Source organism: Pediculus humanus, genomic scaffold, assembly GCF_000006295.1.
Source record: "Pediculus humanus corporis 1103172108279 genomic scaffold, whole genome shotgun sequence".
NCBI classification, from domain to species: Eukaryota; Metazoa; Arthropoda; class Insecta; order Psocodea; family Pediculidae; genus Pediculus; species Pediculus humanus.
In genome coordinates, this window is record NW_002987848.1 from 176,786 (window position 1) to 204,234 (window position 27,449).

The 27,449-nt window shown below is 31.3% G+C and overlaps 1 protein-coding gene and 1 non-coding gene across 2 annotated transcripts; one reads left to right on the forward strand and one right to left on the reverse strand.

The window, feature by feature from the left end:
- Positions 1-122: 122 nt before the first annotated feature.
- On the forward strand, positions 123-16,449 carry Phum_PHUM507420 (ciliary dynein heavy chain, putative; the record flags this gene model as incomplete). Its single annotated transcript, XM_002430972.1, has 41 exons — positions 123-204; positions 651-817; positions 932-1,437; positions 1,527-1,680; positions 1,777-1,926; positions 2,207-2,395; positions 2,476-2,653; positions 2,746-2,938; positions 3,030-3,168; positions 3,267-3,431; positions 3,524-3,739; positions 3,825-4,318; positions 4,508-4,630; positions 4,698-4,851; positions 4,923-5,149; positions 5,225-5,464; positions 5,553-5,859; positions 5,954-6,775; positions 6,879-7,127; positions 7,237-7,881; positions 7,955-8,176; positions 8,258-8,455; positions 8,542-8,665; positions 8,740-9,001; positions 9,164-9,524; positions 9,612-11,550; positions 11,627-11,855; positions 11,942-12,095; positions 12,159-12,484; positions 12,559-12,785; positions 12,877-13,055; positions 13,156-13,350; positions 13,428-13,611; positions 13,697-14,147; positions 14,247-14,466; positions 14,557-14,713; positions 14,798-14,964; positions 15,304-15,538; positions 15,632-15,921; positions 16,009-16,152; positions 16,243-16,449. 41 exons carry the CDS (start codon positions 123-125, stop codon positions 16,447-16,449), a joined length of 11,871 nt encoding a protein of 3,956 aa, XP_002431017.1.
- Positions 16,450-21,007: 4,558 nt separating this feature from the next.
- On the reverse strand, positions 21,008-21,084 carry Phum_PHUM507430. The gene has a single exon (XR_009833542.1). It is a non-coding gene; the product is annotated as a microRNA, putative (microRNA).
- Positions 21,085-27,449: the final 6,365 nt, after the last annotated feature.

The window sequence follows — 27,449 nt, forward strand, 5'->3', positions numbered from 1 at the left end:
AAGAATTTATTATACATAATTACATAACTTGAGTAAATTAATATTTTATACATTAGGTTTAACTAAAGAAACCTTTAAAATCATTCGAATAGTAGTTCTTGTTCTTATCGACAACATCACTCATGTCAAAAATTTTTCTTTTTTTACTAAAAGTATTATTTAAAAATAAGAATAAAATTTCTTTTTGTTCAGTTATTCAGTGCAGTTTGTATTTTTAAAAAAATTGTTCGAATGTAAAATTTTAACTATGTATATACTGTTAAAAGTTAAACTACTTTACATAACATTCCGATTACATTTTTAAATTATTGTCATTATTATTATTATTATTGTCGAATGATATTTCCCTAAATTAATAACATGTCTTAGACCACCATTGTTGTTTGTTTTAATTTTACAGTGTTTATTTTTTAAAGTTTTTTTTTTTTTTAAATATCAAATTAAAATTAATTTTAATTTGAATATATAATTTATATTTAAAAAATATATAAAATCAATAATATTGTCATAGCAATAGTACTTGTTTTTTTCAACATGAACTTAAATGAAATAATAAAAGTTTTTTATCAGTTAATATATATTTAACAACAATAAAAACAGTAAAAAATAATTTAAAAAAAAAAAAATGCCCAAGCATAAAGAAAAATTAGGCGCGAAAAAACTTTGCAACGATTTTGTCATACCAAAAAAAGGAAAGGATGTCGTCATTGACGAACAAGAATTATTTTCTGTTCCGAAAGAATTGGTGGCACGTCCTGTTCTCAAAAGGCATTTACCTAGGTCATACGCACCTAATTTTGATAAAAAGCGTACAAAAGTACAGGTATTTAAAAAAAACAATTATTATTTGTAATTATTAATCATGTAAGGTATAAAAAAAAAAGTTTATGATTTTTTTTTTTTTTTTTTTTTTTTTTGTCTTTGAACGCAGTCATATGCCGAACTTCGTAGAGAAAGAGAAGAATTTCGAAAAAGGCTTTTGTTACTCATATTAAAAAAAGATGAAGTTCAAGCTCCTCCTGATGCAATACCTACAAACGATGACATGAAAGTCCTTCGTTATTATTATTACATTCATAATGGCGTCGATACAATTCATGCATCATCAATAAATCAATCATGGCTTGATCACATAATGTTAATTATACCTAAAAAACTTAAATATTGGGAAGAAATATTAAATGAACTATTGGAAGAAGTCAAAGAGGAATATGTACTTTGTATAAAAAAATCAATTGTGGATTTTGTTTTGACAGATCCAGCAGCTGATAATAAAGGTTTAAAAGAATATGATTCGGAAGATAGAAGAGATGCTAAAAGAGTATGCAAGGAATTTGGTCTCACATATCAAAAAGTTAAATTAAAATTGTTAAAAAATCTATACTTGATCAATCCTTGCATAGCACAAGTTTTAGATTTATGGCACAAACAATACCTGTATGTTATTTCACTCGTCATCAACTTGAATTTAATAGACATGTCACTTTTGTAATAATAATAATAATTATTAATGTTTTTTTTATTAGTTCGTTAAGATTGGTCAGAGTTAAAGAATTGACAAATGCACATGAAGCCTTAGATTTACCTGCATTTAAATATTTTACAAATAAACATATTGAAGAAGCGAAAGAAATATTGCAAAATAGTTGGTTTCCAACCATACAGAATTTTTTTCTTCAGGTAAAAATTGTTTTTTTTGTTTTTTTTTTTTTTTTTTTTTTTTTGTATTATACTTACTTATTATAGTAAATTTTAATTTTTTTTTTCAAATTATAGGGAAATAAAAAAAAATTAATACCATCTTCTGATAATCATAAAAAAATTAAAAAATTTTATGATTGTTTGGCTGAAGTTATGGCTTATCAACTTCAAAGTCTTTGTATTGATTCGATAAAGGATTACACGGAATTTATTTGTGATGTTGGGGTAAGAAATCAAAGGATTTTCAAACCTTAAATTTAAAATCATTTTTCTAATGAACTCAACAAAAGTAGTTTAAATTAAATTATAAAAAATTACATCTTTTTTTTATTATCATTATTATTATTATTATTATTCATTGCTGCATTAAGATATGTCCTTCATCTCAAGTAAGTATTTATTTTAAGATTTAAAAAAGGAAATTAAGAAATCATATTGAATTTTCTTGATTTTTAGGATACTTATTTACAAGATAAGTTTTTGTAAAAAGTTTTTTTTCATTCAGTACCAAAATCCTGGATTGAGAATTGGAGTTTGTTTAAGAAATAAAATGATTGCTTTTGAACCGAGTTTTCAAAATTTTCGTTCTGCCATACTTGCCGTCTATGAATTGATGGTTATAGCCGTGAGCAATATGCCCAGGCTTGAAAATAAATTGTACATGGATTGGGACATCGGCGAGGACATATTAAAAGTAAGTTTTTAAAAAAAAATTTAAAAAAAAAATGTCTGAATCGATTCATTAAACTTTCCTTATATTTTTTTTTTTTTCAGCCCCTCATATCGGATGATTTCGTGGATTTGAACAAAGCTCAAGTTATAAAAACGTTAGAAGAACAGAGAATCGGACCCGAATTAAGAATTCAAGATTTTGATGATTATATTGATTTAATTAACTGTAATACTCAGGATCATATCAACGAATTTTTGTCTAATCCCCACGATTTTGAAGGTACGCCTTTTTAAAAAGAAAAATTTTTTATTTGGTGTACTTTATCAGAAAAAAAACGTCATTCCTTAAATGATTTTTTTTCATCGTTTTAGCTTATTGTACGTATGTCATTTTATACCATGATATAGCAGGAAATATTCCTCTTTCGATTGATCATACCATTACAATGGGAATGTATGAAATTCTTCGCCACGATTTAATTGAATCATTAGTAAATAATGCAGAATCTTTTCGTAATCAAATTTTAAGTAGAATGACGAGTGATAGCCAAGCCATATGCAGACAGTTGGTTTATATACATATATATTTAAATTGTTTTTTTTATTATTTATAAGTTTATTTATTTAATTTAAAAATTAATTTTTTTTTTTTTTAGAATAGGAGAAGATTATCAACACATAGCAGAAAAAGCATTAAAAGTTCCAGAATGCACGGATGAATTAATGCAACTTATTGCATACGTGAATAAAATTGAAACTGTGACTCTTTTCGAGATGGAAGAACGTTTGAGAGAAGTTGGTGTCACATTTTGAGTTACCAAATCGTTTAAGGCAAAAATATTTAAAGTTCGAAGTGTAAAAATTAAAAAAAAATATCATTTTAAAATTTCCAGGTTATGAAATATATTCTTTTTTTGTCAGATTACGTCACTTTTTCCTCTGTAGAATTGAAAACCAACAACATAACTTATCAGTGGTATGGTCGTATGCCTTCCATATTGGAAGAACATAGGAAAATGGTCGAGTTGAAAACGGCGGAATTTCAAGAAGCTCTTAGGGTTTTATTCCATCATATATTTCTTGTTTTTTTTTTTTTTTTTAATAAAAAATTATTAATTTTTTTGTTTTGTTTTTTTTTTTTTTTTTTCAGGCTCGCATAAAAAAATTTGAAGAAGATTTAGATTCTTATGCTAGACAAGTCGAAGAATTTCAGACTTTTGGTGATATTGAAGATTTGCCCAAATATTATAAAAAAGCGCTAACGTTAGATGCACGCCTTATGAAAGCTACGGAATTGATTGATGAATTCAATGCAGAAGAAAAAGCTTATGGCTTTGACGAGTCATATTATCCAGCGAGAAAACAAGTCGGTGACTTCATTTATAACAAATGTATTCGAGATTTCAAAAAAACGAAAAGATAAAAAAAAATTTTTTTTTTGCATATTTTAGATCAGTGATAAATTGGCACCGTATAAAAGATTATACGAAACTGCGACTGATTTCTTAAACAAATACGATTTGTGGATGAACAGTAGAATCGGATCGTTTGACCCGGAAGAAATCGATCAAGAATCGGGAACTTGGTACAGAATCGTTTATAAACTCGAGAAACAATTTTCCGAACAACCGGAAACGAAAAGATTAGCCGAAACCGTACGATCCAGAATTGAAGAATTCCGCGGACATTTACCCATAATTCAAACCCTTGGAAATCCCGGAATGAAATCGAGACACTGGGAAAAAGTTTCCGATATTATTGGTTTCCCACTTAAAGCAGATGATTCGCTGACACTGTCTAAAATTATTGAATTGAATTTAGAAGAATTCATTGCGAGATTTGAACTTATATCGGATTTTGCGACGAAAGAAAATAATTTGGAAAAAGGAATGGAAAAAATGATAAAAGAATGGGAAGAAATGGATTTCGTTTGTAATCCATACAAGTGAGTAAATAATTTTTGTTTCAATTTTTTAGTATTTATTAATAAAAAATAAATTAATTAAATTTTTGTTTAAATATGCTATTAAATTGGATTTTAATTTAATTTATTTAACCGTAAGTAAGAATGGAATAGTCGTTAAATACACATATCGAATATTGATTATTGATTATTGTATTTTTATTATTTTAGGGATAGCGGCACATACATTTTATCATCGGTCGATGAAATTCAATTACTACTCGATGATCACATTGTCAAAACTCAAACAATGAAAAATTCACCCTACATAAAACCATTCGAACAGGATATTTTGTACGTAACAAATTTTTTAATAATTTATATATATTGCCTATAATTTATTCCCGCGTTTTTATTATAGAAATTGGGAAGCAAAACTTATGCTTTTGCAAGATATCCTTGATGATTGGTTAAAAGTACAAGCGACTTGGATGTATTTGGAACCAATATTTTCTTCTCCCGATATTCAAATGCAAATGCCCGAAGAAGGAAGAAGATTTAGCGCCGTTGATAAAGTATTGAATTTTTTTATGCATGTTAATTGTTTAAGAATTTCGAAACTATTTCTCTGTTAATTTTTTTCTAGACTTGGCGAGACATAATGAAAACGGTTATTTTGGATACAAAGGTATTGGCCGTTGTTGAAATAGAAAAAATGTCAGAAAGATTAAAAAAATGTAACGGATTGTTGGAATTGATCGAACGGGGTCTCAATGATTATTTGGAAAAGAAAAGATTATACTTTTCCAGATTCTTTTTCTTATCAAACGATGAATTATTGGAAATTCTTTCTGAAACGAAGGATCCAACTAGGTAATATAAAAAAAAACGAGGTTTTGTCTTGTAAAAAAAAATGAAGGCATGCTAAATATTTAAATATTTATTTAGGGTACAACCTCATCTGAAAAAATGTTTTGAAGGAATCGCTAAACTACGGTTCACGGAAACGCTCGAAGTTACCACGATGAGATCGAGTGAAGGAGAAGAAGTACCTTTGACTGATCATATAAATACAGCTCAAGCACGAGGTCAAGTTGAAAAATGGCTTCTCGAATTGGAAAGAAGTATGGTTAAAAGTGTTCGTTTTACAATAGGTGCTGCTATCGATCATTATGTAACCATTCCAAGGTGTGACTCGCGAAATAATTAAGTTACAATATCGGTTTATTTTAGTTTATTGATTTTTTTTGTTTTTTTTTTTTTTTTTTGTTTTCAGGCATGAATGGGTATTGCAATGGCCAGGACAATGCGTATTATGCGTTTCAGCAACTTATTGGACAAAAGATGTTCATCATTCGATAAAGAAACACAAATTACCACATTATTTTGATGAATGCAATAGAAATTTAGAAAAAATAATTGAATTGGTCAGAGGAAAATTAAGTTTGCAAAATCGTATAACCCTCGGTGCTTTGGTTGTCATTGATGTTCACGCTCGAGATGTTTTGTCGGATTTGATTAAGCAAAATGTAGAGCAAGAGAATGATTTCCAATGGTTGGCGCAACTTCGATATTATTGGGGGGTAAAAATAACAAATTTTTTTTTTTTATATTCGAGGTAAATTTATTTTTAAATTCGTCTATGAAAAAAAATTTTTTTTTGTTGTCGAATTACAGGAAATCGACTTTACTGTTTGTATGATTAATTCCGTTTTGTTATACGGTTACGAATATTTGGGTAATTCTCCTCGTTTGGTAATCACTCCTCTTACCGATCGATGCTATAGAACACTGTTTGGTGCCCTAAATCTTCATTTAGGAGGTGCTCCTGAAGGCCCAGCCGGTACAGGAAAAACGGAAACTACAAAAGATTTAGCCAAAGCGGTGGCCAAACAATGCGTCGTGTTTAATTGTTCAGACGGTTTGGATTATATTGCATTAGGAAAATTTTTCAAAGGTCTCGCATCTTGCGGTGCTTGGTCATGTTTTGATGAATTTAATAGAATCGATTTGGAAGTATTATCCGTGGTAGCTCAACAAATATTAACGATTCAACGTGCCGTCAATGCAGAATTAAAAACTCTCGTTTTCGAGGGCACAGAATTAAAACTCGATCCCACATGTGCCGTATTTATCACGATGAATCCTGGATATGCTGGTAGATCCGAACTACCTGACAACTTGAAGGCGCTTTTCAGATCCGTGGCCATGATGGTACCGGATTATGCTTTGATATCAGAAATAGTATTGTACTCTTATGGTTTTATCAAAGCTCGACCTTTGGCCGTGAAAATTGTGGCGACATATCGGCTGTGCTCGGAACAATTATCTTCTCAATGCCATTACGATTATGGTATGAGAGCCGTCAAATCAGTTTTAACGGCTGCCGGAAATTTAAAATTGAAATATCCGGATGAAAGCGAAGATATTCTCATGTTAAGATCTATAAAAGATGTTAATTTGGCTAAGTTTTTAAGTCACGATATACCATTATTTCAGGTAAAAAAAAAAAAAAAAAAAAGAAAAAAATAGTTTTTAGCGTACATTTAATAGATTTAATGTTTTTAAATTTTTTCATTAAATTTTATGCGGAAAATTTCAGGGTATTGCATCAGATTTATTCCCCGGTATTGATTTGCCCGAGCCGGATTATACCGATTTAAATCAAGCAGTTTTTGATGCTTGCGATACGGCTAACATTCAGTGCACTCCTCCATTTTTGGAAAAAGTTCAACAAATATATGAAATGATGATTGTGCGTCACGGTTTTATGATAGTGGGTTTGCCTTTTGGTGGCAAAACAACGGCCTACAGAATGTTAGCTGCCGGTTTGGAATTAATAGAGCAACGTGTAAATGTTTTACATTGCGAAATACTTTTAATCATCATTCAAAAAATAAACGTCTACTTGTAAAATCCTATTTTAAATTTGATTTAAAAAAAAAAAATAATAATTTTAGGGTCAAATGAACGAGCATAAAGTTGAAATAATCGTAATCAATCCTAAAAGTATAACAATGGGTCAGTTGTACGGGCAGTTTGATCAAGTGTCACACGAATGGTCCGACGGAGTTTTAGCTGTTAGCTACAGGCAATTTGCTCAATCAACTAATGATAATAGAAAGTGGCTAGTGTTTGACGGGCCCGTCGATGCGATTTGGATAGAAAACATGAATACCGTTTTGGACGATAATAAAAAATTATGTCTAATGTCAGGTGAAATTATTCAATTGGCTCCGACGACAAATTTAGTTTTTGAGCCGATGGATTTGGAGGTAGCATCTCCAGCCACAGTGTCCAGATGCGGAATGATATACATGGAACCGTGTACGTTGGGTTGGGAACCTTTACTTCAATCTTGGATAAACAATTTACCGGATATTATTCAAGACATACATAAGCACATGTTAAAAGCCACATTTAAAAGATTTTTGGAGCCATTGTTGTGGTTTGTACGTAAAAGCGGCGTTCGTGAAATAGGACCCACGTCTGATTCTAATTTAGTTAGATCTTGTACGAATTTGTTCGACTGTTATCTGGATGATTTTCGCGACGAAAAGTATATGGAAACAATTTCTGATTTAGATGCAAGAGCTCAATTAGAGGTAAATTAAATACGATAAAAATAGATGGCATTCAAATAAAATTTAATTAATAATATTTAACTTTAATTTTCAGGGTGTATTTTTTTTCTCGTGCATTTGGTCGATTGGTGGAGCTTTAGATACCAAAAGTCGTGAAAAGTTTAACTTGCTATTTAGAGGTTTGATGGAGAAAACATTTCCACCATATTTGAAAAAATTATTTGATTTACCTATGGATGTACCACCTCCCGCTAAGAATTATATTTTTACTATACCTTCCGAGGGTTCAGTATATGATTACAGGTTTATCAAAGAAGTGAGGTTTTTAATTTTTATTTAAAAAAAAAAAAAAAAAAGGTTACATGTAAAACAAAAAAAAAAATTTTTAATTTTTTAGGGAAAAGGAAAATGGAAATTATGGTCCGACGAATTACAAAATGTTCCTCCGATACCACGTGATATTCCTGTTAATCAAATAATAGTAACCACTGTCGAAACTATTAGAAACATAGCCATCATGTTGCTTTTAACAACTCAAGGAAAACATTCAATGTTTGTCGGTCCTACGGGTACAGGGAAATCCGTATACATAACCGTAAGGTTTTAAATTAAATTTGATGGAGCAGAATTAAAAAAAAAAAAAAAAAAATTATTTTTAAATGCATAAATATTTTTGTTTAGGATTTCCTATTGAAAAAAATCCCGAATGATGTGTACAAACCATTGTTCATAAATTTTTCAGCTCAAACTTCAGCCAATCAAACTCAAGACATTATAATGGGAAAATTAGATAAAAGGAAAAAAGGTGAATTAAAGGAAAATAATTAAATTTTTTACAATTGAATTTATTCAAGGAACGCCATAAAATATTTTTTATAGGTGTTTACGGACCTCCTTTGGGAAAAAAATGTGTAATTTTTGTCGACGATGTGTCAATGCCCATGAAAGAAACATACGGAGCACAGCCTCCGATAGAACTCCTCAGACAATGGCTTGATCACTCTATTTGGTATGATAGAAAAGACATAGTTCCAATGAAATTAATAGATATTATACTTATGACCGCCATGGGACCACCTTCAACTGGAAACACGGTTACTCCCAGATTTTCAAGGCATTTTAACGTTTTGAGCATCGACGAGTTTGATGATTCCGTCATGATAACAATTTTCAGCAAAATTATGCTTTGGCATTTGGACACGAGGAAAGTTACGACAAATTACGATTAATTTATTTTTAAAAATTTACGACATGTTTGTTGTTAAGGTATAATAATTATTTATATGAAAATCTATTATTGCAGAGGGTTTAGCAAAGAATTTGATCCGTGCATAGATCAAATCGTTGGTGCCACTTTGAATATATACAAATTGAGTTTATCCAATTTATTGCCGACTCCTGCAAAATCCCACTATTTATTTAACCTTCGTGATTTTTCCCGCGTGATACAAGGCGTTTTACTCTCGGTACCGGAAGCTATGGAAGATTTGATGGCTATCAAAAGACTTTGGGTTCACGAAGTACTTCGGGTTTACGGTGATCGACTCGTTGATGACAAAGATAGGGCTTGGCTGGTTAAAACTCTTCATTACATTTGTAAAGAAGATCTATTGGAAGATTTAAATAAAATGTTTGCTCATTTATTAGAACCTGGAAAACCGGAAGTAATTTTTTTATTTTCTTTAATAGTTTGCATTTTTGCATTATTCATTATGTTTACTTTAAATAATTTTTTTTTTTTTTTTTTGCAGATAACGGATAGTCATTTTAGAAAGTTGATATATTGTGACTTTGCAAATTTAAAAGCCGATACGCGACATTATACCGAAGTCACCAATTTAGATCATTTGCGCAGTGTCGTCGAAGGTTTTCTGGCCGAATTTAACAACATGACAAAAAAACCGATGAACTTGGTGTTGTTTAGATTTGCCATAGAACATTTATCAAGAATATGTCGAATATTAAAGCAACCTAGATCTCATGCTTTGTTGGTGGGCGTGGGTGGATCCGGAAGACAATCATTATGCAGACTTGCTTCCCACATATCTGAATACGATTTGTTTCAAATCGAATTAAGTAGACAATACGGACGTTACGAGTGGTACGAGGATATTAAAAATATTCTTCGCAGAGCTTGCTCATCCGAATTGCACGTCACTTTCTTATTTTGCGATTCACAAATAAAAGAAGAATCCATGGTGGAAGATATAAATAATTTGTTAAATTCTGGAGAAGTTCCCAACATATTTCCCAGCGATGAAAAGGCTGATTTATGTGAAAAAATGAGACGAATCGATCGTGCAAGGGATAAATCAATGCAAACGGATGGGAGCCCAGTAGCGTTGTACAATTTATTCGTTCAAATCGTTCGAGAGCAACTTCATATTGTTTTAGCTTTTAGCCCCATAGGCGACGGTTTTAGAAATAGAATACGTAAATTTCCAGCACTGGTAAATTGTTGTACCATTGATTGGTTTCAACCGTGGCCGCAAGATGCTTTATTAGCCGTAGCAACGCGGTTTCTCGGTGAAATAGATTTAACTACCAAAGAAAGGCACGTGGCTATTGAAATGTGTCAATTATTTCACAGTTCAACTGAAAAGCTTTCCAAAGATTATTATTTAAGGCTTAGGAGACAAACATACGTGACGCCTACTTCGTATTTGGAGCTGATAAATACATTCAAAGAACTTTTGCAAAAAAAAAGAGAAGAAATTTTAAAAGCTAAAAAAAGATATGAAGTTGGTTTAGAAAAATTAGACTTCGCAGCCGGTCAAATTTCAGTTATGCAAAATGATTTACAAGCATTGCAACCTAAATTGGTTGAGGCTGCATCAGGCGTGCAGAAAATTTTACAACAGGTTGAAAACGATACGAAATATGCTGCGGAAACGGAACTTTTGGTTAAAGCAGATGAAGAGGTAGCCATGAGTCAAGCATCGGCAGCTCAGGCCATTAAGAGCGAATGCGACGCCGATTTAGCAGAAGCTCTACCTATTTTAAATTCTGCTTTGGAGGCTTTAAATACTTTGACTCCTGCCGACATTACGGTAGTCAAATCAATGAAAACTCCACCCAAGGGCGTTAGAATCGTTATGGAAGCCGTTTGTGTTTTAAAAGGCGTAAAACCCGATAAAGTCCCGGATCCATCAGGAACGGGAAAAATGATTGAAGATTATTGGTCTTCTTCGAAAAGAGTTTTAGCCGATATAAAATTTTTGGACAATTTAATCAACTACGATAAAGATAATATCGATCCTAAAATTATTCAAGTACTGGAAAAAAGAATTTTAACGGATGAAAATTTCGATCCGGAAAAAGTCAAAACCGCTTCAACCGCAGTCGAAGGTTTGTGCAAGTGGGTAATTGCCATTGCAAAATATGACAAAGTAGCCAAAATCGTGGCTCCGAAAAAGCAAGCTTTGGCGAAAGCAGAAGCCGAATACGGGGCAGCCATGTCAAAATTAGAAGCAAAAAGAACTCAGCTACGGGAAATCCAAGAAGAATTGAGCAATTTAGAAGCGAAACTTCGTAAAAATCAGGCTCACTTTAACGAATTGCAAGGTACGGCAGATTTATGCGCGAAAAAACTTCAAAGAGCCGAAGAATTAATCAATGGTTTAGGTGGAGAAAAATCACGTTGGCAACAAACTGCCAAAGATTTGGGAATCACGTATCACAAATTAACGGGTAAATGATCAAATTATTTTTTACTTTTTTTAAAAGGAATCCATATTTTTTAAAATTTGTTTTTCCCAATTTTTAGGTAACATTCTCGTCGCTGCTGGAGTTGTAGCTTATCTCGGACCATTTACAATGCAATTTCGTTCGGAACAACTTGCCGATTGGGTCAAAGCTTGCCTGGAATTTGGATTAGAATGTTCTAAAGATTATCAGTTGACTGCCATTCTCGGAGAACCCGTTTTAATTCGTCAATGGAATATTTTCGGATTGCCGAGCGATCTTTTTTCAGTAGACAATGCAATCATAATAAAGTGATGATAAATTCATTTTTTATTTTGCCCCCCCCTCCCCCCTAAAGTATTTTAAATTACTTTTTAATAATGCTTTGTAATTTTAGAAATGCCAGAAGATGGCCATTAATGATTGATCCGCAAGGTCAGGCAAATAAATGGGTGAAAAATATGGAAAAAGCAAACAGTTTAGGAATCATAAGACTCACCAATACGGATTACGTCAGGATTTTAGAAAATGCCATACAGTTTGGACAACCGGTAAAAAAAGGAACAAAGGAAAAAAAAGGAAAATAAAGGAAATGATAATTTTTTTTTTTAAAGGTTTTGTTGGAAAATATCGGAGAAGAAATTGACGCAGTTTTAGAACCCGTTTTACAAAAGCAAATATTTAAACAGGGAGGTGTCATGTATTTAAAATTAGGAGATTCGGTCGTCGAATTCAATCCGGAATTTAGATTTTACATAACGACGAAATTAAGGAATCCGCATTATTTACCGGAAATTGCCGTTAAAGTCACATTGATTAATTTCATGATCACGGCCGTGGGTTTGCAGGATCAGTTGTTGGGAATCGTTGTAGCTAAGGAAAGACCCGATCTCGAAGCAGAAAAAAATCAATTAATTATTCAAGGAGCGGAAAATAAAAAGTTCGTTCATTTTTTTTTTCCCTTTTTTTCTTTCTTTCTTTTCTCTTTATATATTATAAATATGATTTTTCTAGGCAATTGAAAAACATTGAAGATAAAATCCTTGAAATATTATCGTCGTCCGAGGATAATATTTTAGAAGATGAAACTGCCGTACAAGTTTTAAGCTCGTCAAAAGTTTTGGCTAATGAAATACAAGAAAAACAAGGGGCAGCGGAAATAACGGAAAAATCCATTGATGCAGCTCGTTTGGAATACACGTCAATCGCTGTTTACTCGAGCATTCTTTTCTTCACAACAAGTAAAATCGTTGTTGCGGTTAAAAAATTTTTAAATTGTGTTTTTTTTTTAAATTTTATTTTACAATTGATTACGATTTTCCATCACATTAGCTGTATTGGCAAACATCGATCCCATGTATCAATATTCATTGGTTTGGTTTGTGAATTTATTTAAAATGGCGATCGATAATACGGAAAAATTAGAAGATGTGGAGGCCAGATTGGAAGATCTTAAAAATTATTTTACTTATTCGTTATATGTGAATATTTGCAGAAGCTTATTTGAAAAAGTAAAAAATTTTGATTTTTAATTATTATTATTATTATTATTATTATTATTTCATTTGAATTTCTAGTTTTAATCACTCGATAACATCCAATTTATTTCAGGATAAACTATTGTTTTCTCTTCTTTTGTACATAAATTTATTAAAAGAAGATAATTTAATAGACACGGGAGAATGGATGTTTTTACTCACGGCGGGAGTCGGTTTGAGCAATCCATATCCGAATCCTGCAAATGCCTGGTTACCAAATAATAATTGGGACGAATTGTGTCGTTTAGACGAGCTTCCGACTTATAAAGTTAGCAATGGATTACTTGATTTCCCCCCCCCCCCGTTATTTTTTTCAAAAAAAGGTTATTTATCGAAAAATTTTAGGGTTTGAGAGAACACTTTACGAAATATGTTCAAAAATGGAAGGAATATTTCGATTCTGTAGAACCACACAATTTTCCTCTTCCCGATCAATGGAATGAAGCTTTGAGTAGTTTTCAAAAGCTCAACGTTTTACGTTGTTTGAGACCGGACAAAGTCGTAACGGCCATTCAGTTATTCGTAATGGGTAAATTATTATCATTATCATTGCTCTTTTTTTTTTTTTTTTATTCTGACGTAAATAATAATAATAATAATTATTTTTCGAACAGATGGAATGGGTAAAAAATTCATCGAACCTCCGCCTTTTGATTTACTATCGTCTTTCAACGATTCTCATTGTTGCATTCCATTGATATTTATATTGACTCCCGGTTCGGATCCCACGGGAGTTTTACTTAAATTTGCCGACGATCAAGGATTTGGCGCGAGCAGATTATTTTCATTGTCTTTGGGACAGGGTCAAGGGCCGATAGCAATGAAAATGATTGATGAAGGAGTCAAAATGGGGAATTGGGTCGTACTTCAAAATTGTCACTTGGCTAAATCGTTTATGCCGACGTTGGAAAAAGTTTGCGAAGGATTACTTCCCGATAGCACGCATCCAGATTTTCGATTGTGGCTCACGTCGTATCCGGCAGAACATTTTCCCGTTGTCGTTTTACAAAATGGCGTTAAAATGACTAACGAACCTCCCAAAGGTCTTAGAAATAATATAATGCGGTCGGTATTTTTCTTTTTTTTCGTTTCGTAAAAATAAACGATATGTAATCTCATTTATTTAAAATGATTTTTTCATCTTTTTCGTCTTTTTCGTTCCAGATCTTATTTAAGCGATCCGATAAGTGATATGGAATGGTTCGAAAGTTGTAAACAGAGTCAAAATTTTAAAAGACTCCTTTACGCGTTATGTTTTTTTCACGCAATAGTACAAGAAAGAAGAAAATTTGGACCTTTGGGATGGAACAATCAATACGAATTTAACGAAACGGATTTGAGAATAAGCATTCTTCAATTGCACATGTTTTTAGATAAATACGAGGCACGTTGTTGTTGTTGTTGTTTTCCCATAATTTTTATTTTAAAAAATATTCTAACGATTAATTAATTTATTAAATTAATTATTAATTAGAATGTTCAATTCGATGCTCTTCGATATTTAACCGGGGAATGTAATTACGGTGGAAGAGTTACGGATGATTGGGATAGAAGATGTTTAAATACGATACTTAAAAAATTTTATTGTCGGGAACTTTTGGAAGAACCTCATTATTTTTTCGATCCCACGGGTATATTCAATTCCTATTGAAATGTATTTTAAAAAAAAAAAAAAATTGTAATAAAACATTTTTTTTTTTTTTATGATTACACAGGAACGTATTACACTCCAAATGAAAAAGAATACGAAGCTTATCTTGAATATACTCGCGGTTTACCATTGATAACGCATCCAGAAGTATTTGGCATGAATGAAAATGCAGACATGATAAAAGATCATCAAGAAACTAATTTACTTTTATCATCCGTTTTATTGACTCAAGTAAGTAAGAATTTTCCAAACCTTTAATTTTTTTTTTTTTTTTTTTTTATTTAATACGAAACGAAAAATTTTTGTTGTTCTCATGCATCAGGATCGAATCGTAAGTAAAAATTCAAATTTTTTTTTTTTTTTTTTTTTTTTACCCTCTCCCCCCCTAATAATAATAATAATAATAATAATAATACTTTAATACGTTTTAAAATTTTACACGCATAACAAATAATAATAATAATAATAAGGATTTAATAAAAAAACGCGTAAGTTAACACAAAAGAAATAAAATGGCGAAAGTATTGTTAATGACGTGATAATATGATATTTTTTACGTTTTATTTGTAGGATACGTTAACAAGCGGACAAGGAAGTGCGTCTTCGGACACGTTAGTATTCAACATCGCCAAAGATATCCTGGATAAACTCCCGGGGGATTTCAACATAGACAAAGCTCAAGCGAAATATCCCACACTGTACGAACAATCCATGAACACGGTTTTGATACAGGAAATGGGAAGGTTTAACGCATTGCTCTCCCGTATAAGAGAAAGTTTGCAAAACGTTCAAAAAGCCGTTAAAGGTTTTCTTTTTTTTAAAGAAAATTTTATTTTAATCGAAGAATATTTTTCCGGGAAAAAGATTCGAATTTTTTGTTTTTATTTTTTTTTTCCAGGATTTATCGTCATGTCGTTCGAATTGGAAGAAGTTTTTCACAGCATTCTCACGGGTCGGATTCCGGGTTTGTGGAGGAAAAAATCATATCCGTCATTGAAACCACTGGGCAGTTACATACAAGACTTTTTAAAAAGATTAGAATTTTTAGAATCGTGGTTCGAAAACGGTGCTCCCCCTACGTTTTGGCTTTCCGGTTTTTTTTTCACACAGGCTTTTCTCACGGGCGCTCAACAAAACTACGCACGAAAATATAAAATCCCAATCGATTTATTGGTTTTTGATTTCCAAGTGAGTAGTTATTAAAAAAATTTTCTCCCAAAATATCGATAATATTTCATCAAAGTTCGGAAATGATTTCTTTGTTGGATTTTCCAGGTGATGAGAGTGAAAAATATTACCCAGCCGCCCGAAGACGGCGTTTACATTTACGGCCTTTACATCGATGGTGCGCGATGGGATTATGATGCACACATATTAGAAGAAGCATTTCCGAAAGTTTTATACGACGAAATGCCAACCGTGAGTTTTTGTTGTCCTTTTCCTCCCCCTCCTCCTCAGTATCATCATCAATCATTTAAGAAAATAAAAAAAATGTATTTTTTTTAATAGATGTGGTTGGTACCCATTCGTAAAACGGACGTAAAAGAAAGACTTATTTACATTTGTCCCGTTTATAAAACGGCAGAAAGACGAGGGGTACTATCAACGACGGGTCATTCGACTAATTTCGTCATATCGATGTGGATACCGACGTCGAAAAAACCAGAACATTGGATAATGCGCGGTGTTGCACTTTTGTGTCAGGTGTCGATATAAAAATTTTTTTTTCCAAGAGTCGCGGACGGAACGCAATAAAAAGGTAATTTAAAAAAAACTAATTGACGCCCCCCCCCCCGTTTGACCTTTTTGCTTTTTTTTTTTTTGTTTTTCTCTCTTTTTTTGAAAAATTAATTCATTATCCTCCGTTTAAAAAATGAAGAATGGGGGAAGGGGGAGAGGGGGGGGGGAAAGGATAGAATTTTAGTGACCGTAAAGTACAAAAACGTTTACAAATTTTGAGAGAAACAAAGCAAAAGGTTAAAATTTTTTTTATACTTTTTTAACAATAATAGTAATCAATCAATCAATCAATCAATCAATCATTCTTTAAATTTAAAAAAAAAAAAAAATGACGAATTTAAGAATGATTTCCTTTTTTTTTTTTTTTTTTTTTTTTTTTTTTTTTTAAAAATGTTTGAAAAGTTGATTTGGAATTCGAATTATTTGTAAGCTTCTGCTGCTGTTGCTGCTGCTGCTGCTGCTCCTACTACTTTTACTCTTCCCAGGTCACCTGCAGCCCGTTGCCGAGGAAACTGTATCCCCCTTTTTGCTTTGATCCTGGTTTTCTCTCTCTCTCTCTCTCTTTCTCCCAAAGTCTCCTTCTCCTTTTTGCTCTAGGTCTCGGGTCGTCAGCCACTCCCGACAATCCCTGCTGAATTCTGGAACTTTTTTTTTTTTTGTTATTCAATGTTTAAATTTTTAATATGTTATATATTCGGGAAACTTATAATTGGTCGATTAATAATTTTTAATTAATGTTAAAATTTTTCTTTTTTTTTCTATTGACAAACGTCAAAGTTTGAACAACAAAAAAAGGGATTTAAATAATAATAATAATAATAATAATAATGATGATGATGATGATGATGATGATAAGGTTTTTTTTTGTTTAATGAGTTTTCAGTAATGTCTCTCATAGACTCGCATTGATTTATAATTTTTTTTTTTTGTGGAAAATTTTCTGTTGAATTTATCGAAACGATTTTCTTGCTGTTGTTGCTCCTGTAGTGGCGTAAGCGGTAAACAATAATAATAATAATAATAATAATAGTAATAGTAATAGTATAGAAAAAAACGTTTTTTTTTTTTTTTTTTTTTTTTTAATTTTTCATTAGGGAGTTTTTTTTTTTTTTTCTGTTCTCGTTTCGTTCTCTCCCGTCAAAGTTAAATTTTTTTTTTTTCGAGGGGGGTAAGGGCGGGGGGTTGGAAAACGTAAAACGTAAAACAAAAAAAAAAAATAGAGAGAGAGAGAGAGAAACATAAATGAACTTTTTCGATCTGAAAAAAACCGGGAACGATGAAGCTCAAAGATGAGATCGATATCATCATCATCCCCTTCCATGTTGTTGCTTAGAAACGAGCTGCTGTCAGAGCAGACAGGGTGCCGCTTGCTGTTGAATTGAATTAGGGTAGGAAAACCTTGACTAAAAAATAATAATAATAATAATAATGATAATGATAATTTTTTATTTAAATCATGTTGTTGTCGTACACGCGCGTCAAATTTTTTTTTTTTTTTTTTTTTTTTTTTTAATTGGCGAGAAATTTAAATTAAGAAAAAAATTTTTTTTTTTTTTTTCCCCAGCATGATGATTCGTTTACGTTTTTATCAGAGAAGAATTTGTTGTTTGTTTGTTTGTTTGTTCGTTTGTTTGTTTGTTTGATTTTGTTACAGGTGAAAAAGAACTTGACCTGTTACTGTTTAAAAAATGTATACGAATCATCTTTCTTACCTTTTTTTTTTTTTTTTTTTTTTTTTTTTACCTGAAAGTAGTTGTATTCTCGCGAGACGTTTTCACCTTGGCTCTTTTAAAATGCCAACATTTTTTCTTTGTAAATTTTTTTTCGGGTCATGTGACGAAATGGAAAAAATGGTGGGAAATCGTCGAGATTTATTCCCACCCCCCTCACTCCACCTCAATCCAATCGGAAAAAGAAATTTTTTTTAAAAATTAATTTAATTAATTATTACGACATCTTTTTTTTTTTTTTTTTTTAATATTTTTTCTGGATTTCATTTTTTTTTTTTTTTTTTTTTCATGTCAAAGAAGGAAAATAATTAAAAAAAAAATTAAATTGAATATTTTATTTTTAGGAAAAAAATATTTCGAAAAGAAAATGTCGGAAAATTAAAATTTTTTTTCTTTTTTCTTTTTTTAAATTTAATTATAATTAAAAAAAAAAAAAAAAAACGTAACGTTACCTTTTTTTTAATTTAAAACCTCCTTTTTTTATTATTATTATTATCACCTTTAATATCATTATCATGGCAACGTTTCATTATAATAAAAAATTTAATTATCTCAACAAAAAGAAATTATTATTATCATTATTATTGTTTTATTAACTTACGTAGCACTCCTACATCCCGCCATTTTTTTTTTTAATTTCGTCACACGGTTACGTTTTTAAATAGGTAGACATATCGATTGTTCGATACTAAAATAAAATTTTTTGAAAAAAATGGAGGGAAGAAAGAAAGGTGAAAGGTGTCGGGAGGGGAGGGGAGGGGGAAGTAGGTGAGCGAACGTGGTAGCAGGCTTACATGTATACACGAACGTGTAAAAAAATGTCGTGTGTCGTATTTTCTTATATTCGTTTTGTGTCGATAGTTGAATAAAAATTATTTTGACCCCAACGATATCTTCTTTCATCTCTTTTCAACCCTTAACAGGGTAAAATAAAAGACGAGTCAATAATGGTGTGTCTCGTACACACACAGACACAAACGTGGAAACAGGTGAAAAGGTGATTCGATGGGGAAATAAAACCGGAAACGTGGGTTTTGAAAAAAAAATTCGTGAATTAAAAACATTACGAAAGCGTTGAGTTTGTGTAGAGTTTAAAAAGAAAAACGGAAATTGAGAGAGAGAGAAAGAGAGAGAGAAGGAGAGGGAAAGAGAAGGAGAGAGAGAGAGAAAAAGGTTTCTGCTTTTAATTTTTTTTAAATGCCCGATTTTCCTTGTGCTCTTCTTTCGCTGTTTTTATTTTATTTTTCCCTCTACGAAACTGTATAATTTTTTCTTTCTTTTTTCTTCTTACGTGTTTTTCTATATCTCTCTCTTTCTCTCTCTCTCTTTTTTTTTTATTTCCTCTAGAGTGAGAAGAGCTCTGCAGCAGCATCCGAGCGGAGGCGGGTTACCATGACTACGGATCAATATGAAACATTTGAGTCCTTGTTGTTTACCCTTCTTCCCCCTTTTTTTTTTTTTTTCTTCCCACATTTGCAATTTCTTTTATGTTTATCAAAAAGGAAAAAGAGAGAGAGAGAGAGAGGGATGGAATACGAACGCGAACTCGTACGCGTATATGTATATATGTACAAATTATTATTATTATTATTATTTTTTTTTTGTATATCTTAATAACTCTTAATTAATTAATTGAAACCCGAGAAGGTTTCCTTTGTACTTTTTTTTTCCTTTTTTATTTTCCTTTTTTATTTAATTTTGTTCACCTCCGAGTAACAATTTACCTTTGCCGGGATTCTTTTTCTCCTCCGCTCCCCCGCTCCCCTGCTCCCACCCTCCGCGCAATTAATTTTTATATTTAATTACTACTCCTTTCGACGCATTGATTTTTTATTTTTTTGAAATTTTTTTGTTTTTTTTTTTTTTTTTTCGCACACGAGACAAACGTCGTTTCCGTTTCCGGTTAAATGGAAAAAAAAAAAAGGGTAAACCTTGTGGAAAATCGGAAAATTTTTTAATCGATATTATTTTATTTAAAACTGGACGTCGATGATAATATTTCAAAATTTTAATTTGATCCCTTTGATATTCTATCTCTCTCTCTTTCTCTTATTTTTTTTTACCCCTAGCTTTATGATTTTTATAGAATTTATTAAAGCGAATGAGAGCGAGTGAGTGGTGTCCTCTTCTAAAAATTCAACCCTTAAAAAAAATTGAATCTCAGGGGGGATGAAATGGGTTGGGGATAAAAATGGGCAGCATTCGATTTACAACTTTCGCATGAGGGGATGTTAGAGATGAATAGATGTAAATAAAATCGTAGGTCATTGATGCTTTGGTAAAGTTTTTTCACCCCTTAAATTAGGGTGATTTTTTTTTCTTTCTTTTTTTTTTTTACGATGTTTACCAGACTGATAAGTGAAATCGGTTAGGTGCTATTATAAAATCGTACATCGTTAACCGCGTGTATCTCTTCTTCCCTTTTGATAAAAGAAATTCGTTTTTTTTTTTTTTAAATTTTAAAATCAATTTTAATTTGTTCCCCCCTTTTTTCCCTTCCCCCTTCTTCTCCTCCTCCTCCCCCGCCTCTCTCTCTCTTTCATATTAACCGTAAATAACCTTTTGCAAAAACGAAACATTTTTTGTTTTGTTTTTTTTGTCAACACGCACTATTTACACACGAACCGTACACGAACGACTCACATACCCTTTCGCCTCCCCCCCCCCCATTTCTTTTTTTCTATTTTGCTACGATTTGCTTTCGTCATGATCCTTCGTCTTGAGTTGATACGTCACCAAAATTTCTATCGATGATGATTTGGCAAAAAACCGGAAATAAATCCATGTTGATATTGTTGTATAAGAGCTAGCTCTTGGCATTCACCGCGTGCCTTATGATCATTAAAACATCAAGGCCAACAGTGAACACGAGGAGCAGGCAGTCTTTCCGAATATACGTATTTTTTATAAATGTATTACATCCTTTTATTTTTCAATCAATCAATCAATCCAATCGCCATTGATTTTCCTTTCTATCTTTGAAGGTTCACCTAAGAAAAACGTTTGTTAAGACATGATGCCACAAAAATGTTTTTTTTTTCTTGATGCTACAATTAAATTATTATTAACAATGTATGTATACTTCCGTGACGTCACACATTAATGAAAATTATTATTTTTCAGGTATACGAACGTCTGAATTTTCCAATCAACGTAATATAAATGAAAGGGAAAAGAGGTACCAGTCGAAAAAAGTAAATAAATAATGACGTAAAAATGTAAGTTTTGATAATATATAATTATTTAATATTCTTCTTAATGCTATTCTTTTTTTTCTTTTTTTTTGTGGGGGGGGGGAGAGGGTTTTTTCGGGAGACAATGAGTCAGTCAGAGTTTCGATAAAAACGAACGTGTGCGAACGTTAAAAAACTGGGTGTGATTAGTCAATGAATTAAAAAAAAAAAAAAAAAAAAAAATGGAGTTTATCATTGTGAAAGAGTTTTCAAAAACTCAAATTTACTCAATCACCTGAAAAAAAAAGTAAAAACGATTGGGCGTAACCGTTTTTCACGATGACGCGTTCCTGTTGTTGTTGTTGTTGTTGTTTGTTGTTGCTCCTGAAATTAAAAAAAAAAAAAAAGTTTGCTATTTTCGTAAAACGTTTTCCCGATGACGTATCGAAAAAAAAAAAAAAAAAAAAAAAAAAACGTATCGATTCCTCGTTTCGTTTATATTTTATTTTATATTCGGGGAGGGAGAAAAGGAGGGAAGATGAGGGAGGGAGGGAGGAGTCGAATCCCTGACCAAATCATAATTTTAAAATTTAAACGTGACGATGACGGTTGAGGACGATGACGACGAGTGGTAGTGGTAAACAATGAACTAGTAAAAAAAATAAAAACAAAAGTGAAAAATTTTTTTTCTCAGGCGAAAAATTTTTTTATTTTTTTTTATTAAAATCAATCGAATCATGTGTTAAGAATGAAAGGGGAGGCATGCATGGTTGAATTGTTGCTGACGTGAGCGGCCACGTGGCCTTCCCGTGCCGGGCTGCGTGTATTTCATTCGTACCACCCTTCCCTTTATCATAATCAATATTTAAACTACGCCTCTTCTTCATTATTGCCCTTGGGATCAAGGCTTTTGCATTTTTACTAAAAACCGGTTTTCCTTTTTTGTTGTTGTAGTCGAACACTCTTTTTTTGCAGACACAAACAAACACTCAGACACACGCACACGCACACACACACACGTACACGCGCGCGTGCAAATTCTAGTTATAAATTACATGCAAACAAGGTGTTAACAATCGACGGGTACTCCTCGGGTATTTAAAAAAAAAAAAAAATAATTTTACCACCGCTGTCGGGAGGAAAGCCATGGGGGGCAATTTTTTTCGGTCCCGTTGCATTTACAATTCGGAAAAACTTAACTTTCGTTTTTCCTTTGGCTTCACGTCGAAGGACAATTAGTATAATAAATAGTTCAATGTGTTTGTATTGAGAATGATATTGTATTTAAGCACTTTAAATGAGGAGTGGGAGAGGAGGGAGGAGGGAGGGGAGTGAGAGAGAAAGAGAGAGTACTTAAGCTACATTTATAACCAGATTTTCAACGAAATGCACAAAAAAAAAAAAAAAAATTTTCTGACGGTTTTTTTGTTTAATAGCTATTGATTGCAAACCCCTCTCGATTATACAACCAAAACAATAAAACGATTCGAAAGCGGGGGTTGAATAAAAACTTACACTTCATATTATTATTATTATTATTATTATTAAAAGAAATAATGAAAAAAAAAAAAAAAAATCAATCTGCACGGTCGGTCACCAGATGCATGTGTGTGTGTGTGTGTACGTTCGAAACTAATTCATATTCAAATGTGGGGTAGCCACGCGCGCCTAGTAACCAAAACTAGAAAAGACTCATTTAAATGAATAAAACTTACTACTAAATTTATTTTTTTTAGTTTAACCAACGGTTTTTTTTTTTTTTTTTTTTTTTTTTTGTATTATTTTATTACGGTGACGAAAAATGCAGCTGAATATGGCCGAGGGCAAAATTTAACCCTCTAAACTTATACGAGGGCGGCTTGTACGAATCGTACGCACGTACGTAAGCCAACCGAAATAATAATAATAAAAATTATAATAAAAATTACGGTTGCAATTTTTTTTTTTGTTATATTATAACGACAGTAACGAATTGTTGCTAATGTTGGTACTACTGCTACCAACAAAACTATTGCAACTTATACTTTTTTCATTCATTAATCCATTTATTTTAGTAACGGTGTAATTAATTATGAAAATAAAAATCACTTACGATATCTGTTGCCGTATGTAGTACACAGGGTTGGGGGGTGGTGGTGGTGTCGGGGGAAAGGAGGTAAGGGAGAAAATCTACGTCGTAACAGCTTATGTTTGCCTAATAGTTGTAAAACGATATAGAACGTTCAAATGTTTATTTAAAAAAACAAAAAATTCATCGACGTATTTTTTGCTAAACGTAAAACCTTTTGCGAAAGGGGGTTGAAGGAGGGAGGGGGGTGGTGGTGGTGGTGGAAAATATTGTTGTTACATTACCGAAAAAAAAAAACACCACCATTTATGTAAATTATTAAAATGAAACAATCATGCTGCACATTATACAAACCCCTTTAACGAAAAAAAAAAAGACCTCCTTATAGCGTGATAAAAAATTTATTTTATTTTTTTCGACTACGTGCTCTCTTATAGATAAGTATTGGAGTGCGTGTGCTTGTGCGTTACGTATGCGTCGATGCGTTACAAATAATTAAAAAAAAAAATAATAATAATAATAATAATGCAGTCGTTTTTTTTTAAAATCTAATTAATAATTTTCCATCTTTTCGTATTATTATTATTATTATTATTACAAAGTTATAAATGTACGTTTATTATCGTAAAATTAAAAGCAAACAAACAAACAAACAACAAACAAACAAAAACAAAATGGATGCGTATTTATTTTTATTATAAAAAAAAAATATGGATATATCGTGACGCGATAATGAAATGAAAAAATCTAAATTAGATTTTTTAAACCGGCTTATTTCTTATGTTGAATAAGCCGAAAACCGTGGGGGGAGGGGGAGGGGGCGGAAAAGAGCGTCGGGGTTGGACGATTCCGGGTCGTCAATTACGTTGACGGTGCCAGGATCGATGGCCTAGTCAGCTGAAGTGACGTCATTTACTATATTGTCCTTTTACTACTATCATGTTCTTATCAGATAAGATTAATAATAATAATAATAATAAATAAAAAAAGTTTTTCGAAAATTTATGTACGTATAACGAACGACGACGTTTTTCCTTTTTTTTTTTTTTTTTTTAAACGAAAAAAAATTTTCGAAAAATTCGTTATAAATAATAATAATAATAATAATAATAATTTTCCGTATATATTTTATTATTGATTTTTTTTTTTTCCTAATTCGGAAAATTTATTCGCGAATGTTATTACGTAAAAAAAAATATTAAATAATTTTAATAATATTAATGAAAAAATTATTATTATTATTATTAAGAAAAGTACGTAAAATCACTTATTATTATTATTATTATTATTATTTTCTAATCCGAATCCAAAAAAAGGGTGAAAATAATTTTAGGAAAAAAAAAAATTTAAAAAAAAAAAAACGATTGAAAACTTACCATGAGAAAAATCAAAAGAAAAATTGATGGATGGTTGTTGTTTCTATCTCACTCTCTCTCTCTCTCTCTCTCTCTCTCGCGCACGCTGCTGGACAACAGACTAGTAGTAGAGCCACCACTTTAGAAGCCCCGATGTAGATGATGAATATATATGTATGCCGACGTCGACGCATCGACGGACGCCGCTCTGGAACTGTCGTCAAACGGCACCCCTACCCTTCGGGATAAAAAAAAAAAAAAAAATTTTTTTTACGCATGTCCATGTTTTATATTTCCAATCGACGCTTTTGCGTCGTCTTTAACCCTGTTTTTTTTTTTTTAAATAATTTTCAGCGCATAAAAATCGATCTTTTTACTAGCTACTACTACGTCCTAAAGTCCGACATTTTATTTATATATATTTGCGTATTTTTCCCCAAACGCTTTTCTTTACATTATTATTATTATTTTAACTTTTCACACGCGCGCACACACACCCATGTACCCTCACGCACGCACTCACACATACGCATACGCGTGTAAATTTTCCACGAAAAACAAATTTTTAAAAATTTACCATAGACGTTTTAATATCTATGACTAATAAAATTTTTTTCTTAAATATAAAATCATAGAGTATGAAAACAAACAAACGAGAAAAGAAATTTTTTAAAAAAAATATCGTAACGATTTTTGTCATAGAGATAGAAAACATCAAAAAACAAAAAAAAAAAAAAAAAAAAAGAAAACGGAATTATTATTATTATTTTTAAATTTAAAATTTAAATTTTAAATTTGCGCGGGAAAATGAGAATCGTTTAAAATTTGGAGGGAAAAAAAATTTTCTTTTTAAATATAAAAAAAAAAACTTACTCACCCATTAAAAAATATTATGTGGAAAATTCCTATTGAAAATTTGTTGATATCAACACTCAATGACAAAAACACTTTTTTAAAAATTTGTGTTTATGTACATAAAAAAAAATAAATAAATAAATATGTATGTATGTATGTATGTATCTATGTATGTGAGAAAGCGTATGAAAAGCTCTCGCGTATGTCAGCAGCAACCCATCAAAGTCAAGAATGGGAGAAAACTAATATTACACAAAAAGTTGGTTCCCACTTCTGTTCTTAGCTAGGGTTGCCCGGCTCCGAAATGGCTGGAGTCCCGGATTTCTCGACCGGGAATCTGGGAAACGAGTGGGAGAGAGATGGATGGAAAGAGAGAGAGAAAGAGAGAAAGAGAAAGAGAGAGAGAGAGGAGCTTTTTATCTCCTCATCCTGGAAATTCTCATGGTAAATGGTATTGTGTTTATTCGGGCTTATGTAATTCATTTTTTTTTTTTTTTTTGATCTCTGGAATTTTTTTTTTTTTTTTGCGTTTTGATGAGCATCGATTTTAATAACACTTATCATTGTTTGAAAAAGGGTATAAAATAATAATAATAATGATAATGATAATAATAATGATGGTAGTAATAATAATAATAATAATAATTTTATATCATTTTCTTTTTTTTTTTTTTTTTTTTTTGTAATCATTTAATTGGAGCGATTGATTTGGCATAAATTTTTTTTTTTATTTATTTTTATTATTATTATTATTTTTTTTTTTTCATTCGTGTGACGTCATAAAGAAAACCGTTATTAATTAATTTTTTTTTAACGAGTTTTCCGAGGAAAATTCCCTGTTTCGATGATGATAATCTGCGGAGGTGAATTTAAAAAAAAAAAAAAAAACAAAATTTTTTTTTGGTTATTACGTTAAGCTATTCGTTGTTTGAAAAGAAAATAATTTCCCCCACTTCCCCTTTTACCCCCTCCTTCCCGCAGCAGGAGCAACAGCAGGAGCATAACGCACGCACACGTACCCACGCACACATGCACGCGTTTCCGGTGTAGATGAAATTTTAATGACTTTAGTGTAAAAACATTATTTTATAAAAAAAAACAAATTTTCCAACAGGAATTTCGTTTTATTAATTTTTTTAAAATAATTTTCCCCCCGGGGGTGGGGGGAAGGGTGGCGGCCACAATTATTAAATTCTTGTCAATCACAGGTTTTTTTTTTTAATTATATTTAAATCCAAAACCGTTTTTTTTTTGTTTAAAAGGAAAAAAAAATTTATGTTGACACGTTAATTTTCCATAATTTTTTTTTTTTTTTTTACTCTAAATAAAAGAAAACCCATCAAAGATTTTCTTTCTCTCTCTCTTTCTCTCTCTGTTTCTCTTTTGCTGTTTTTGACAATTTGATTATTATTCTTTGATAATCTTAGTCGTTGATGACAATAATAATAATAATACAAAATACTTTTTAAAAAAATTAATAAGAGTTGTAGTAAATAAAAAAAAAAAAACCTTTATAATTTTCTTTTTTTTTTTTTTTATTAAGATTTCGAATTAAAATTACAATAAAATAATAATAATAATGAAAGAGAGTGAAAGAGAACAAAAAAAAAGGAAGGAGGGGGGAGGGAAAAGAACAAAAGAGTTAACAAGATTCAATAATAATAATGATAAATGTTTATGATGATGATGTTGGCGGTGGTGGTTGGCAGGTAGAAAATTTTTGTACAATGAAAACAAACTCATTCGATTATTTTATTATTATTATTATTATTATTATTATTATTATTATTATTAT